This window comes from Pristiophorus japonicus, chromosome 20, assembly GCF_044704955.1.
Source record: "Pristiophorus japonicus isolate sPriJap1 chromosome 20, sPriJap1.hap1, whole genome shotgun sequence".
Lineage (NCBI taxonomy): Eukaryota > Metazoa > Chordata > Chondrichthyes > Pristiophoridae > Pristiophorus > Pristiophorus japonicus.
The window spans coordinates 32,615,007-32,632,342 of NC_091996.1; the positions used below are offsets into that span (position 1 = coordinate 32,615,007).

Below are 17,336 nucleotides of genomic sequence, written 5' to 3' on the forward strand. Positions count from 1 at the left end.
AGGAAACTCAAAAAATATTTTTTCAATTAAACAAAATTAAAAATTTAGAAAACATTCTCAAGACCCTTTTTAACTTGATCGTCGGGAAAGAATTTTAAAGTAATTATTAAAAAAAAACTTACCTTTTTACTTACCTTTCTTTGCAGGGTATTTACCTATCGCCCTGTTTCCGTCAGCTTTTTATTTCGATCTTACCTATGGGTCCCCTGCTGAGGCAAAATTTGGGACTGTGGCGGTTTCTCGGCGGTGCACAAAGATGCAAGCAGGCGGTCCGTTCCCCAGCGGTATTTTGAAAATGTCGGCGGAACTCTTTTTTAAAAAAAAATGAAGAGGAAACTGTCGCTGGGTGGTTTTCCGCCAAAAAAGAGCTGTACCGCCGAGAAAACTGCCAAAAATGAAGAGGAAAGTCTAGCCTATAGTCTTATGCTAATTATGTAATATTTTAGCAATATATTTCAGTGCTTTAAAGGTTAATCATAATAAATTAGAAAGAGGGGCATTTTCCAAATGATCCAACACTGAATTTATCTGTCCATATTTTTAAATTTTGAAACAGAAATGTTTCTTCAGAAGTTAGAACAGAGCGAGACAACGCTCTCCTTTTCTATTCTCTTCTCATAGAAACAAAGAAAATAGGTGCAGGAGATGGCCAGTCGGCTCTTCGAGCCTGCACCACCATTCAATAAGATCATGGCTGATCATGCAACTTCAGTACCCCATTCCTGCTTTCTCTCCATACCCCTTGATCCCTTTAGCTGTAAGGGCCACATCTAACTCCCTTTAGAATACATTAACAAACTGGCCTCAACAACTTTCTGTGGTAGAGAATTCCACAGGTTCACAATTTTCTGAGTGAAGTAGTTTCTCCTCATCTCAGTCCTAAATGGCTTACCCCTTATTCTTAGACTGTGACCCCTGGTTCTGGACTTCCCCAACATCGGGAACATTCTTCCTGCATCTAACCTGTCCAATCCCGTCAGAATTTTATCAGTTTCTATGAGATCCCCTCCCAATCTTCTAAATTCCAGTGACTATAAGCCTAGTCGATCCAGTCTTTCTACATATGTCAGTCCTGCCATCCCGGGAATCAATCTGGTGAACCTTCGCTGCACTCCCTCTGTAGCAAGAATATCCTACCTCAGATTAGGAGACCAAAACTGCACACAATACTCAAGGTATGGTCTCATCAAGGCCCTGTACAGCTGCAGTAAGACCTCCCTGCTGCTATATTCAAATCCCCTAGCTATGAAGGTCAGCATGCCATTTGCCTTCTTTACTGCCTGCTGTACCTGCATGCCAACCTTCAATGACTGATGTACCATGACACCCAGGTCTCGTTGCACCTCCCCTTTTACTAATCTGTCACCATTCAGATAGTAATCTGCCTTCCTGTTTTTGCAACCAAAGTGGATAACCTCACACTTATTCACATTATACTGCATCTGCCATGCATTTGCCCATTCACCAAAACTGTCCAAGTCCCCCTGCAGCCTCCTAGCATCCTCCTCGCTGCTCGCACTGCCACCCAGCTTAGTGTCATCTGCAAACTTGGAGATATTACATTCAATTCCTTCGTCTAAATCATTAATGTATATTGTAAATAGCTGGGGTCCCAGCACTGAACCCTGCGGTACCCCACTAGTCAGTGCCTGCCATTCTGAAAAGTTTATTCCCACTCTCTGCTTCCTGTCTGCCAACGAGTTTCCTTTCACGTCAATACATTACTCCCAATGCCATGTGCCTTAATTTTGCACAGCAATCTTGTTATGTTTTGAATTAAGAATCTGACCAGATACTGTAGGCTCAAATAATGTGTGACCGTAGCCCTTTATTACAGGTCTCCAGAGTGCCTCTCCAGCCTGTGAGGCCTCCTTATGCACAGGTGCTCCCAAGGGATTGTGGGATCCCCTGGGACTCCAGGGGATGAGCTCGCTGGTGGTTAAACAAGGTATTTACAGGTTGACATATATAACAAATCTCTTGTGTAGGACCTTGTCAAAAGCCTTTTGAAAGTCCAAATACACCACATCCACTGGTTTCTCCCTTATCCACTTGACCAGTTACATCCTCAAAAAATTCGAGAAGATTTGTCAAGGACGATTTTCCTTTCATAAATCTATGCTGACTTAGACCTATCCTGTCACTGCTTTCCAAATGCGCTGCTATTACATCTTTAATAATTGATTCCAACATTTTTCCCTACTACCGATGTCAGGTTAACCGGTCTATAATTCCGTTTTCTCTCTCACTCCTTTTTTAAAAAGTGGGGTTAAATTAGCTACCCTCCAATCCATAGGAACTGAACAAGAGTCTATACAATGTTAGAAAATGACTACCAATGCATCCACTATTTCTCGGGTCACTTCCTTAAGTACTCTGGGATGCAGACTATCAGGCGCTGGGGATTTATCAGCCTTCTGTCCTTTCAATTTCCCTAACACAATTTCCTGAATGATAAGGATTTCCCTCAGTTCCCCCTTCTCGCTAGACCTTTGGTCCCCTAGTATTATTCGTGTCTTCCTTAGTGAAGACAGAACCAAAGTATTTGTTCAATTGGTCTGCCATTTCTTTGTTCCCCATTATGAATCCCCCTGATTCTGACTGCAAGGGACCTACATTAGTCTTCACTAATCTTTTTCTCTTCACATATCTATAGAAGCTTTTGCAGTCAGTTTTAAGTTCCCTGCAAGCTTACTCATATACTCTATTTTCCCCCTCCTAATTAAACCCTTAGTCCTCCTCTGCTGAATTCTAAATTTCTCCCAGTCCTCAGGTTTTCTGCTTTTTCTGGCCAATTTATATGCCTCTTCCTTGGATTTAACACTTTCCCTAATTTCCCTTGTTAGCCACGGTTGAGCCACCTTCTCTTTTTTATTCTTACGCCACACTAGGATGTATAATTGCTGTAGTTCATCCATGTGATATTTAAATGTCTGCCACTGCCTAGCCACTGTCAACCCTTTCAAGCATCATTCTCCAGTCTATCCTAGCCAATTCACAACTCATACCGTCAAAGTTATCTTTCTTTAAGTTCAGGACCCTAGTCTCTGAATTAACTGTCTCACTCTCCATCTTAATGAAGAATTCTACCATATTATGGTCACTCTTCCCCAAGGGGCCCCGCACGACAAGATTGCTAATTAATCCTCTCTCATTACACAACACCCAGTCTAGGATGGCCTGCATTCTAGTTGGTTCCTCGCCATATTGGTCTAGAAAACCATCCCTTATACACTCTAGGAAATCCTCCTTCAGAGTATTGCTACCAGTTTGGTTAGCCCAATCAATATGCAGATTAAAGTCACCCATGATAACTGCTGTACCCTTATTGCACGCATCCCTAATTTCCTGTTTGATGTCATCCCCAACCTCCCTACTATTGTTTGGTGGTCTGTACACAACTCCCACTAATGTTTTCTTCCCTTTGGTGTTTTGCAGCTCTACCCATATAGATTCCACATCATCCACGCTAATGTCCTTCCTTACTATTGCGTTAATCTCCTCTTTAACCAGTAACGCTACCCCACCTCCTTTTCCTTCCTGTCTGTCTGTCCTTCCTGAATATTGAATACCCCTGGATGTTGAGTTCCCAGCCTTGGTTACCTTGGAGCCATGTCTCCGTAATCCCAATTACATCATATCCGTTAACAGCTATCTGAGCAGTCAATTGATCCACCTTATTACGAATGCTCCTCGCATTGAGACTCAGAGCCTTCAGGCTTGTTTTTTTTTTTTTTAAAAACACGCTGTCCTTTTAGAATTATGTTGTAATGTGGCCCTTTTTGATTTTTGCCCTTGATTTCTCTGCCCTCCATTCTTGCTTTTCTCCTTCCTACCTTTTGCTTTTGCCCCCTTTTTACTTCCCTCTGCCTTCCTGCATAGATTCCCATCCCCCTGCCTTGTTAGTTTAACCCCTCCCCAACAGCACTAGCAAACACTCTGCCTAGGATATCGGTTCCGGTCCTGCCCAGGTGCAGACCATCCGGTTTGAACAGGTCCCACCTCCCCCAGAATCAGTTCCGATGTCCCAGAAATTTGAATCCCTCCCCCTTGTACCATTTCTCAAGCCACGTATTTAGCTGGGCTATCCTGCAATTCCTACTCTGACTAGCACGTGGTACTGGTAGCAATCCTGAGATTACTACCTTTGAGGTCCTGCTTTTTAATTTAACTCCTAGCTCCCTAAATTCAGCTTGTAGGACCTCTTCCCGTTTTTTTACCTATATCATTGGTACCTATATGTACCACGACAGCTGGCTGTTCACCCTCCCCCTCTAGAATGCGCTGCAGCCGCTCTGAGAAATCCGTGACCCTTGCACCAGGGAGGCAACATACCATCCTAGAGTCTCATTTGCGGCCACAGAAAAGTCTTCCTCTCCCAGCCTCCAACTGCTTCCCAAGTTTCCTTCACTACTGTTCTCAAGCATAGAATCATAGCAATTTACTGTACAGACGGAGGCCATTCGGCCCATCGTGTCCGTGCCGGCGGACAAAGAGCTATCCAGTCTAATTCCACTTTCCAGCTCTTGGTCCGTAGCCCTGGAGGTTAAAGCAATTCAAGTGCATGTGGTAGTAATCTGGGTTTACTTGGTTTCCATCATTACTCTACAATACTAGATCTACCAACTTTGACTCTTGTAAAAGTTCACATCGGTTCTGATGAACTTAGTTCCACATTGCTCTGAATTTATTCTGATGACACAAAACCAAAATTGATACATTTTCTGTGCGAAATAAATGCTGTAGCAATCCAGGTTCTCCCAACAAGTTTACTAAACATTAGTGCAACCGGTAAATTTCTTCACATGATGATGATTTAGGTGTAGTAGGTATTCATTTTTCTTACCTGCATCAGTCTTTCCAGCTGATAGAACTTGCAATGCAAGTCTTCAAAATTTTGTTTAAAAAGTTCCCTGAGTCCATAATCAAACATGATTTTGACCAGAACACTAAACGCCTGCTCTTCAGGCATCTGAAATGACACAAATTGAAACTATGTAATTCGAAAGAAAGTCTGTAATTCACTTATAACCATTAATTTATTTGTAAAGTACTTCTAACTGCTAAAAAAGTGTGTCTCTCCATTATCAACAGCAAATAACGTAATTCTGCTTGAGTGTTCTTTGCCATGTACAAGAAAATTACCAAGATGTGCTTAGTATATCCCACCCCCATCCTCTCAGTGGATTAGTAAACTGTTTTGGGACCTGTTGTTTCTTAAACTGCTACTAAGATTCTCATCTGCCACCACATTCAAAAGACTTGGTTTTAGTACAGAGGCCAACTCCTTCAATTTAGCGCAATGGGATCATGGCTATTTGCTTGATATGCCTAATAATTCAACTTACTCAATTACCGTCTGGATGGAAAATAAATCTGGTTGTACCAAGAATCGTGTAGTGTGGAACTGTTCCATGTTCAATTCTTGGTCTGTGCTGTAAATTGTTGATTTTAGCTAGGGGCAGCAGTGGTGACGATACAGCTGGCCCGCTGAAGTGAGATTTGGTGCCTTCTTCAAGGGAGGCGAGGGGGATTCTCCACAGGCCTCCATTTGCTGCACTTCACAGCAGGCAGCCAAGAACACACTGCCAATGGCTAGGGAGCAGGCCACCCACTTCATCCTGTCGGGCAATGGGAATGTCTGGCGCGAAAGGCAAGGGGAAAAGAATAGCAGAGAGAACAATGCGGGAAAGGACTAACATGATGTTTGCTGCTGTCGAAATAAAAGGAAGATCAAAATGAAAATGAAAGCATGTGTGAATTGCAGGCTAAAATCTCCTCTCTCAAGGATCAGATGGTAAGCATACATGGATTCAAGCTATGCTCTTGCTGTTAACAGCTACATCTGAACTCTTCAATTAATTATTGCTGTGAAATCACCAAGTACCCTTTAGTCTCTCTATTATATGTAATAACAGGTGCACAAGAGAAGCACTAGATAACACAATGCTTGAATTAATTTATATTTATAAATTGCTTAAGCTCTGTTCTTGTAGATTTAGATAGCAAGACGTTACTGCTCTTCAGCTCTTGGCTACCTAGCTGTTAAATAGGATAAATGTGCACACGTATAACAGAATATATTAGACCTGCACCGATTGCTGGAGTTTAACCTTTAGGTAGATATTCAGTAAAGTAACCTGCTGCCAATAAATTCCGAAAGTGGAAAAATAAGTTCTGCAGCAATTGCCAAGTTTTCCAAGTAGTATTTTAAATCTAATACAAAGAATCTTCTGGCTACATTACCATCTTTAAAAAGAAAGGAAGCACAGCTATAAAAACCTTTCAAACAGATCTTTGAAAACAAAGAGTTCTGTAAATCTTAAAATTCCAGATTAAACAAATTATTTTTCAGTTGCAGAGAACTACATCATTGTTGCACACAACTGTCAAACAATGTCTTCTGGTTACGAATTGCTTGTCTGGGGAAATAATCTTTATTATGGCAATGTGCAGAAGTCAAACATTTTAAAATGAGTGCTCCGCAAACTCCCCTTTAAATTTGAAGCCATTTAATGTGACCACCATCGTTAACAAATTCACAAACTACTCGTTTAAACCATCATCCTAATTTCAATCGAACTTTCCGTTATTACAAATTATAAAAAGGTTTTATTTGTTATATATGTATCAACAAATGTTTAGCAACATTTATCCCAAATTTAGCAGAACTGAGAAACTTTCATGCAATACTAAATATTTCCATAAGATGGCACTCCATACTGAACCATTTCAAGTTACTATTATGGACACTGATTAAAGTACAGTAAAAGCTCCCCCCACAAAATAATTCATACTCACATGCAAAAGAAGCACAGCAGCAAGAAAGGACTGGCCTTGGCAGTAACCAATCTCTTCATCATAAACGGAATAGGCCTGAATAAAAATGCAATTCAACTTTTGAGTATTCTGTGACATTGAAACATCTGTGAACTCTCGTAGAAGCAAGTCATCCTCGTTCGAGGGACGTGATTGTGATATTTATGATACAAAATCAGCACAAAACAAAATTAATTTTCTGATCTCAGAAGTGTTAGAAAGCTCCATTATGGCCGAGATGCTGCATCAAGTTTAGGAACACTTACCAATACTTAACATCTTTCTGCTTTTAGGTCTGGTATGATTTATGAAAAATAAAAACTTTTTTTTTGCATAAATGTCAAAATAAAAAATAGCTAAATTAAAATGGGCGATGACTGCCCATTTTAATCTTTAGACAGCAGCTTTATGAAATGCCTGTCTCTATGCAAGTCTTTCAAAAAACATACCCGTTCACACGAAGTTCAGGTGAACACGAATATTACAGTAATAAAAGTTATTAAAACATCAGGAGTTGCTTCGTTACTGCAATATTAACTATACTACTAAACCATTTTAAATTAACAATTGCTTCTATGACCCTATTATTTGTTTTCTTTTTAAGTTTCCATATACTGTATTAGTAACGAACATAAACTATTCTATATCTTATTCATCCTCATTTTAATTTTCTGGTCTATCTTTGTCTGCCTCTTATACTTATTGCGTAAGTAGGGCGAACATTATAAAAACTCACTTTTGATAGGCCAAATACTGCCTTCAAAGTCAGCCAATAAACTGCCAGAAAGCTGAAATTCATGGCTGCCGGTCAATTTCTGATTCAATATAAAGCGTCAATTGAACAACTTATTCAGTTGCCAGACGGTCCAATCATAATAACTCATCCTGAGGACTCAAAAGGATTAACTTGAAATTATTGAGTTGAACCGTATATATTATAAACTTCCACTGAAGTAAGTCTGGAGAGGAAGGAGGGTGATTCTTGGGCTTAGGACTCTAATTTACAAAAATAAAGCTCACAGAACTAAACTGGTTTTCATCGGAATGAAAGAAATAAGACATGATCTAGATCAGTGCCTTCAAACACTATTTGTCTCTAGAGATTTTCCAATATATCAGTGTGCTCAAAATTGCACACAAAATGCAAAATGTGGCTTCACCACTGATCTATACAGTGCTTAAATATTTCTCTACAACACTGGAATGATTTAGCCTAGTTGATAACAGCTTCACGTTGACCAGATACTTTTAGTGAATGGGCAACAATCACACCTAAATCCCTTTGCGTCTTGAATTATTGCCACCTGAACAAGGATGAGTAACATTAGATGCAAGATCACATCGACACTCTGGAGTTCTACTCGATTAATCTTTGTGAAGACTGGGGAGTCTTTGCACAGCCTTTCTTTGAGAGTCAAGATAGATTGGGAAGAGTGAATTGTAGCTGGGCTGTGAAAGAATGCATTTTTCTCATGTTCTTCCCCAAGGAAAACATTTTAAATTAATACAATTTCAATTCTGGCTTTGAGGATTCCTGGGTCAAACATTTTAATTGAATTGAGAATTAATGATGTGATGTTCTGCAATTCTTTAAATTTCTTTATTAAGAGAGTTTAAATTCATTTTGCTGAATGTTATGCAACATAAATATGCAGGCTTTTAAAGTAGCAAAGGAAATTTGCTATTTTGCCACACTACGCAAATTCAGTTCTTAAAATTAATAATGCGTAGATATTTCAAAGGGGCAGCTATTAAAACATATTACTGACTTTTGGAGATAACATCCCAGCTTTCCTATTTATGATTAGCAACAATATCCATGAGCAGACAGGAGATAAGGAAACAAAGAAAAGTAAATAATTATTTTTGATTAATATGTTAATTGGCGTGATTGTCTTATTTCCATTTCCTGATTATATATATTTAGGGTTCCAAACCAAAAAGTAATTAATATTTATTCAGCTATGTTATGTTATCCCTGCAGGCTTTGTAACCAATTGCTACAGTTTATAAAGCAGCAGGAGTCTACCACACCACGCTAGGTGTACCTATTTAATGCTGCTGTAGCATTCTGGAATTCCAAGACTACAGTAATAACACTGTGGTTCTACATGCTAATAATACTTCTGCCAATTCTGGCATTTAAAAATGATTGTAAACGGTCAAAAAGAGAGAAAATATTCCCCACTGCACTAAAGCATCTTAGATTGAAAACACAATCATAACTAGATGCAGTATCTATGGGGCCAAGTTTCGGCCCGAGTTGCTCCTGTTTTTTTGGAGCAACTGGTTTAGAATGGAGTATCTTAGAAATTGCAATTCTCTGCATTTAGTTTGCTTCAGTTCTAGCCAGTTAGCACAGATTTTATTTTTCAAAAGGGGGTGTGTTCGGCCACTTACGCCCGTTTTGAAAGTTTAGGCAATGAAAACTTACTCAAAACTAACTTAGAATGGAGTAAGTGTAGGTCGGGTCCGGGGGAGAGTCGGGTCCAGGTGTCAGGTCGGGTCCGGGGAGCAGGAGTCAAGTCGGGTCGGGTCCGGGAGGGGGGGGGGGGGGAGAGAAAAGGAGAGTCGGGTGGAAGCAGGAGTTGGGCGTGGGAGGTGCAGCCTGATCCACGCAGCCCCAGTGAGGCCATTCGGCCAGGGCTAGGGGCTGCGTGTTTCGGGCCCCTCCCCCACAGTTTTGGGCGCCTGGAGCTACTGCACATGCGCGTCCATTGTAGCGTGCATGTGTAGAAGTCCCGGCACTGTTTTCAGCGCAGGGACCTGGCTCCGTCCCCCACAGCTCGTGCTGCGCCGCTCCCAGTTCCAGAGGACCTGCAGGGAGCCGGAGAGTTGGTAAGTATTTTGGGCCCAAATTTGCCCAGGAGTTGCTCCGTTTTTTTTGGAGCAACTTGATTTTTCTGAAGTATCTTAAAAATCCCCATTCTGCACATTTAATTTGCACCAATGTAAGTGAGCAATTTAGAATTTAGTTTAGTTTTTTTTCCCCAAAAGGGGGCATTACCAACCACCTACACCTGTTTTGGCCATTTAAGCCAGTTTGGACAGTTAATAGTTGCTCCAAACTAACTTAGGCCAGCGTATGTGGCCACTCAGAAAATCCCTGCAGCGAGTTAAGAAATTAGCGCAGGTAGCCAGAGATGAGGGGGGGGGGGGGGGGGGGGGAAGGGAAATGGGGAGGACCTTGCAAAGCACTAAACACCTTCACAACAACATTGAAGAAGCATAAAAACCATCAATAATAAATAATAAAGAAATAAAAATACAACTTAAGCCCTACCTTCATAACTCGACCCAGGAAGTCAGCGGGCCAGCCGGTGCGGGAGGCCACTCGGCCGGGGATAGTGGCGGGAGAACTCACCGGCAAGCCCATTCCAGCTGCGGCTGCACCAGACAGCGAGAAATGGCCAATCGAAGTTTTCCACCCGCTGGCTAGCAGCTTGCTGCTCTTCTTAACTGGCCGGCCAAGCTGGCTTCCGAAGAAAGGCGCTCAGCTTGCCGGCCTCCTCTTCCATTCAGCAACAATGACTGCCTGGCATCGGGTCCCACGCTGCAGAGGAGCTACTGCGCATGCGCGACACCTCCAGTGCGCATGCGTTGAGCTGCCGGCACTCTTTTGAATGCAGGGCCCGAGCTCTGCCCCCCCCACTGTAATTGCTACGCCGCACCAAGCACAAGGACAGTCGATAGAGAGGGGAGAATATGGCGATATCTTTTCAGCGCCATTTTGGGCTCAAGGAACTGTGACCAAGGAGTCCAATATACTAATAAGGCAACTAGCTCTCCAAACTAAAACCAATATTGACATAACTTGAATACAATAAACCACTTCTTTCCTAATAGCCTTTCCTAATAGGAATAGAGAAAATTGAACTCGACAGCAATATTATTTGAGATAGTGTTTTGTTTATTCTATTATAATATGCTTCAAATCCATTAAGTTGGTTTGCTAAATTACATGGGTGTATTGCATCGCATCTTTTTTTCTGATTAGATGTGTTCTGCACTGCTGACCTTAATAACGGTTCAGCAAATATATTAACTGTGCAAAGGAATCTGTTCCAATTAAGTTACCCCAATGAAATAGCTATGCTATGATGCACAATTTACAGGCAATTTCTGAAACTAAACTACAGTAGCGATTTCAATGCTTCACTAAATCTGATAAATATCTAGGGTTTCTTCAGCAAACTCTTCAGCTACAGTCTTGTACAGATCAGGAAGATATAACCACGTGGGAACATAGGAACTGCCAGACGAAAAAAGACCACAGTCCATCTAGTTCACCTTCTAACATCCTGGTAATCACGTACTACAACGATAATGGAGTTATTGAATAACCATAGCAATCAACCTCTTTGGTCTACAACAGACCCAGAAATTACATGAGGAAAACCCCATTGGTGGGGATCTTTGGGAATCACAAGTCATTTCCCCCCCTCCCAAGCAAGCTACACTTACCACAGATCATGTCTCAATTTATTCATATACTGTAATTCCTTTATTGCATGTTTATTGTGGCAAACTATGGTACATTTTGTCTGAACAGTTGTTCCTTCACAATATAGTGAGCAGTACTTCGGTAAAATGGTTATGGTACTGGAATACCAATGCAGAGATCATAAATTAAAATCCCATCAAGTTATGAAAATGAATTCAATAAATTGGTTAATTCGTGGGCTGGTACCAGGGGAAAAAGAAATCATGCAAGCTGCCACATTGTCGCCAAAACCCAACTAATTCACTAATGCCCTTCAGAAACCTGCAAACCCTACCTAGTCTGGCTTACACATCACTCACTGTGGTTGACTCCTATTGCCCACTGAAGTGCCCAAGCAAGCCACTCAGTTGTATGAACAACCATTTGAAGAAGGACCACCACCCTTTTTCAAGAACTGGGCAATAAATGTGACCTTGCAAGCACGGCCCACAACTAGAGAACATATTTTAAAAAGATAGGTTATCCGTGTACTACAAAAATTCAAGTTCCCTCTTCCAATACTGTTAAGCTAAAAAAAATTGTTCCGAGTAAAAATCCAGCACCAAATTAATAGTGCAACAGGGTACACACCTCCTTGTCGAATCAGTACCCCACCGGATATCAGGTCCTTCAAATATACTGATCCCATTGCACATTTACAATATATATGAGGTTTTCTTCACAGCAATGTAACAGTTACAGATTATACAACTGAAATGAACTCGGGTCAAACTAATCAAGCCATACAAGCCGAGCCAGTAATCTTGCACCAATTACTATTTCCTGTGAAGCAAGCCGCACATATTGGTGCTCCAGCTTTATCTGAATCATCAAATGTCAGGAACCTGTAACCCAATCTGTGTGAGACAGCACTATTGTTTGCAGTATAGCAACACAAGTTAAATGCAAAGTTATTTTCTAGTTCACAAGAATCTCTAAGGCATCTGTATTAAAAACAAAATGAAATAGGACTTCGGAGAATCAATTTTCTTTTAACTAAAATATCCAACACGTTGATTTTGTTTCTAATTATTCACATATGACTACTAGAAATGTCACCTTTCCATTCTGGCATATGTATTTCATTATTGGGTCCCTAAGGAGGCAAAACTCAATTTCTTATAATTAGGTTACAGTAGTTATATTTCCCAATTAGCTTGGATTGCCTTTTTGTATCAGATCTACTCATGTTTCAGATCCACTTCCACTTCTCTGCAGCCAAAGTAGTTTACTAGGATACAATGACATCATATGTATGTGTGGTGTTTTTAAACAATACCTAAAAACCTGTTAAGCAAACAGATGAAAGTAGAAGTCTATTTCTAATGTTAAGTACTTGAAATTTTAAGGGTTTACTCATGAATGTACTATTACTATTTAGAACAATTCATTCCTGAAAAAATTGAACTTTAATGACTTCTCCATGTTGTAGACATTAGGCACCTGCTGAATATATCTAAACTCATATAAGTTTAAAACGGCCACATATAAAATGGCTGCCCAAGCATGATGGGAACCCCGTTAGTCAAGTAATGAACTGGGACTGACCGAGCAATGACCCTGTGAGGCCCACTACCAGGAATGCCTTGGATACAATGAACCAGTGATTTCACACAGCCGAAGTCCAAGGAAGAAAGATAAGGGGAGAATCTGCCTCACATAATGAGGTCATTAATCAGCCCGAGCTGACAAAACCGAACATGCAGTTCCTGAGATATCAGGGAAATTCTATTGGGTTAAAGAAACCTATATGTAATCTATAATCGTTATGATTGGATTGTGTCCAGCCAAAGTGAGCTGAGTAACTGTAAAGAACTATTGTAAAACATATAAATATCAATGAGTTTCTTTGTTCGGCGGAGAGAAGCCTGATCCAGTCCTGTGACCTCCTCCCCGCTGGCTTCAATAAAGGCCGCACTGGCATTGGAACCGACTGAGCGTTCAGTGATTCTTCTGATAAACACTAACACTAACAGTGGCGTCACGAACAGGATTTCGGGGTCGCTGGACGCCCTTGCAAAAACCCGGGTGAGTATAAAAAACTATTTTTAATTATAAAGGGTGCGGAAGGTGGATGCTGGTTGATTGACACGAGGGGACGATCCAATATCTCAAACACCGAGCCCGAGCCTGAATTAAGAGGACTTTAGTCCCACGTGACGGCCAGGAATTAAGTAGGTGCCGGGAACACACTTGGACCGTGGGATCTTGACACTGAAAGACATCTTCCGGACCCAGTAGTGTAATTTGAGATATATCCCGGGGTAGAACCAAGCGGTGTACAGCGGCTAACGGAATCCAAACCTGTGAACAGGGTCGGACCAACGGGCAGAGCGGTGGTAGGTAGTCGTTAAGGATACGTAGAGCGCTGCAGGAATTGCTTAAACGCGTTTTAAGAATTGTATAAGTGTGTGTAACAGCAGACTTGTGACCCGACAGCAGCCCAGAGATGGTCTATTACAAGTTGTTGCGAGGTAAAAGGCAAACCTCAGCGTAGATTCCTAACGGTTCTAGTCCTACCCAGGAATGGCCATGAAAGCAAGTAACATAGAAACAAAGAAACATAGAAAATAGGTGCAGGAGTAGGCCATTCGGCCCTTCTAGCCTGCACCGCCATTCAATGAGTTCATGGCTGAACATGCAACTTCAGTACCCCATTCCTGCTTTCTCACCATACCCCTTGATCCCCCTAGTAGTAAGGACTTCATCAAACTCCTTTTTGAATATATTTAGAGAATTGGCCTCAACAACTTTCTGTGGTAGAGAATTCCACAGGTTCACCACTCTCGGTGAAGAAATTCCTCCTCATCTCGGTCCTAAATGGCTTACCCCTTATCCTTAGACTGTGTCCCCTGGTTCTGGACTTCCCCAACATTGGGAACATTCTTCCTGCATCTAACCTGTCTAACCCCGTCAGAATTTTAAACGTTTCTATGAAGTCCCCTCTCATTCTTCTGAACTCCAGTGAATACAAGCCCAGTTGATCCAGTCTTTCTTGATAGGTCAGTACCGCCATCCCGGGAATCAGTCTGGTGAATCTTCGCTGCACTCCCTCAATAGCAAGAATGTCCTTCCTCAGGTTAGGAGACCAAAACTGTACACAATACTCCAGGTGTGGCCTCACCAAAGCCCTGTACAACTGTAGTAACACCTCCCTGTCCCTGTACTCAAATCCCCTCGCTATGAAGGCCAACATGCCATTTGCTTTCTTCACCACCTGCTGTACCTGCATGCCAACCTTCAATGACTGATGTACCATGACACCCAAGTCTCTTTGCACCTCCCCTTTTCCTAATCTGTCACCATTCAGGTAACAGTCTGTCTCTCTGTTTTTACCACCAAAGTGGATAACCTCATTTATCCACATTATACTTCATCTGCCATGCATTTGCCCACTCACCTAACCTATCCAAGTCGCTCTGCAGCCTCATAGCATCCTCCTCGCAGCTCACACTGCCACCCAACTTAGTGTCATCCGCAAATTTGGAGATACTACATTTAATCCCCTCGTCTAAATCATTAATGTACAGTGTAAACAGCTGGGGCCCCAGCACAGAACCTTGCGGTACCCCACTAGTCACTGCCTGCCATTCTGAAAAGTACCCATTTACTCCTACTCTTTGCTTCCTGTCTGACAACCAGTTCTCAATCCACGTCAGCACACTACCCCCAATCCCATGTGCTTTAACTTTGCACATTAATCTCTTGTGTGGGACCTTGTCGAAAGCCTTCTGAAAATCCAAATATACCACATCAACTGATTCTCCCTTGTCCACTCTACTGGAAACATCCTCAAAAAATTCCAGAAGATTTGTCAAGCATGATTTCCCTTTCACAAATCCATGCTGACTTGGACCTCTCATATCACCTCTTTCCAAATGCACTGCTATGACATCCTTAATAATTGATTCCATCATTTTACCCACTACTGAAGTCAGGCTGACCGGTCTATAATTCCCTGTTATCTCTCTCCCTCCTTTTTTAAAAAGTGGGGTTACATTGGCTACCCTCCACTCCATAGGAACTGATCCAGAGTCAATGGAATGTTGGAAAATGACTGTCAATGCATCCGCTATTTCCAAGGCCACCTCCTTAAGTACTCTGGGATGCAGTCCATCTAGCCCTGGGGATTTATCGGCCTTCAATCCTATCAATTTCCCCAACACAATTTCCCGACTAATAAGGATTTCCCTTAGTTCCTCCTTACTCGACCCTCCGACCCCTTTTATATCCGGAAGGTTGTTTGTGTCCTCCTTCGTGAATACCGAACCAAAGTACTTGTTCAATTGGTCCGCCATTTCTTTGTTCCCCGTTATGACTTCCCCTGATTCTGACTGCAGGGGACCTACGTTTGTCTTTACTAACCTTTTTCTCTTTACATATCTATAGAAACTTTTGCAATCTGCCTTAATGTTCCCTGCAAGCTTCTTCTCGTACTCCATTTTCCCTGCCCTAATCAAACCCTTTGTCCTCCTCTGCTGAGTTCTAAATATCTCCCAGTCCCCGGGTTCGTTGCTATTTCTGGCCAATTTGTATGCCACTTCCCTGATAGTATAATACTATCCCCGATTTCCCTTGATAGCCATGGTTGAGCCACCTTCCCTTTTTTATTTTTACGCCAGTAAACTCGAGTGGGGATCAGAAGGGTCCATTACCCGCCATCTGGCGAAAAAGCAAAAGAAACTAATCGAGAAAATGATTAGAGCAGGGTGGGATACTCGGGACCTGCCAGCAGCCCAACGGGAATGGTGGGAGAAGGAACGGAAAGTCAAAAAGAAAAAAAAGGCTGTGGTCTTGATACTGCGAGCCCATGTAAATTAACATAGGAAGTTAATCAATAAAAGAAACTGACAGTGATTGTCTTAAGTGAAGTATGGAAGAGGAATAGAGCCGGCCAAAACAATGAATAGGAAAGAAGAGAGACTTTTGTGAACGTCTGTTTTAAATGAGAAGTGCCTGTGTGATTTTTGACTGCGGAATGAATTTTTTATGTTTTCATGTTCCGAAAGCCTGGTTGGAAGAGGAATGCAAGTGTCTGTTTATTTTAGAAACAGAGTGAAAGTCTTTTTTAACCCTTTGTAGTGTTGTCCTGTATGTGGGAAGTTTTAAGACATTTAAGTTAGAAACGCAGGTGTGGATTTATTCAGATGATAAGTTACGGAACTAGGAAATGTACAAAGGATAGGTTTGTTGAGCAAAAGATTTATTTGACACGCTCACTTACTTGCCGAAAGAAAACATGCAATGATTGATTACATAAAGATTGAAATTACAAAGTTTGAATTGGGATTTTGAGATATTCAGAGAAGGCACAGAAAATACTGAGGTGGATTAAAAAAAAAAAATTATTAAATTAAATCTGATCAGGTCAAACTTCTGGGCAAGTGGCGAGCTATCTGCGAAGGTATAAAAGGGACTTTTGGAAAATGTTAAAAACAGCAAGCTTTAGTAACGACTTTGAAACTGGAGCATTTTGAGATAACGAAAAGCAGCCCTCAAACCCTCAAAGCTGGACTCCATTCCAGTTATGGAGAAAAAGAAAAAGATAAAGACGCCACTTTGAAAGTCAACAAATGATTTTAAATTAACAACTTTATGGAGTTACGAACCCTCCGTGTAAAATACAAAACCTAATTTGAAGAAAGAAAAAAAAGATGTAACGGACTAAATAAATGCTGAAAAAAAAAGTGTGTTTGTGATGGAAAAAGACATAACTTACTAAATACTAGTTGATGTTTGCTGTGAAAAAGATATTGGTTTAATTAGAAAAAGAAAAAAAATTTGGAAGAGGTAAAAAAACACTCAACATTGATAATGATTTTAAATCATGAGAAAGTTTCAATGCAATTTGAAAAGATTTCCAAAATGGACAGTGTTTATCAAGAAAAGTCCCGAACAGTCTAAACAAGCAGGAGGGTTTTGAAGATAACGAGGAGAAAGAGAGAAATTAAAAAAAATTGAATTTCAGTAAACAATATTGCAATTAAAAATGTATGGTCTTGTTTTATATCAATTTAAAAAAAAAAGATTTCTT

General features: G+C 41.1%; 1 protein-coding gene across 9 annotated transcripts in view; it reads right to left on the bottom strand.

Annotated features, from left to right (window-relative positions):
- The window catches only part of LOC139232470 (rab GTPase-activating protein 1), a 275,160-nt gene that overhangs the window by 49,140 nt on the left and 208,684 nt on the right, over positions 1-17,336 (bottom strand). For all 9 annotated transcript variants that reach the window (XM_070862713.1, XM_070862714.1, XM_070862718.1 and 6 more), the window contains 2 exons: positions 6,802-6,876; positions 4,847-4,972 (listed from right to left, as the gene is read on the bottom strand). In XM_070862713.1, the coding sequence (XP_070718814.1) occupies positions 4,847-4,972; positions 6,802-6,876 (201 nt within the window). The remainder of the gene's footprint in view (positions 1-4,846; positions 4,973-6,801; positions 6,877-17,336) is intronic.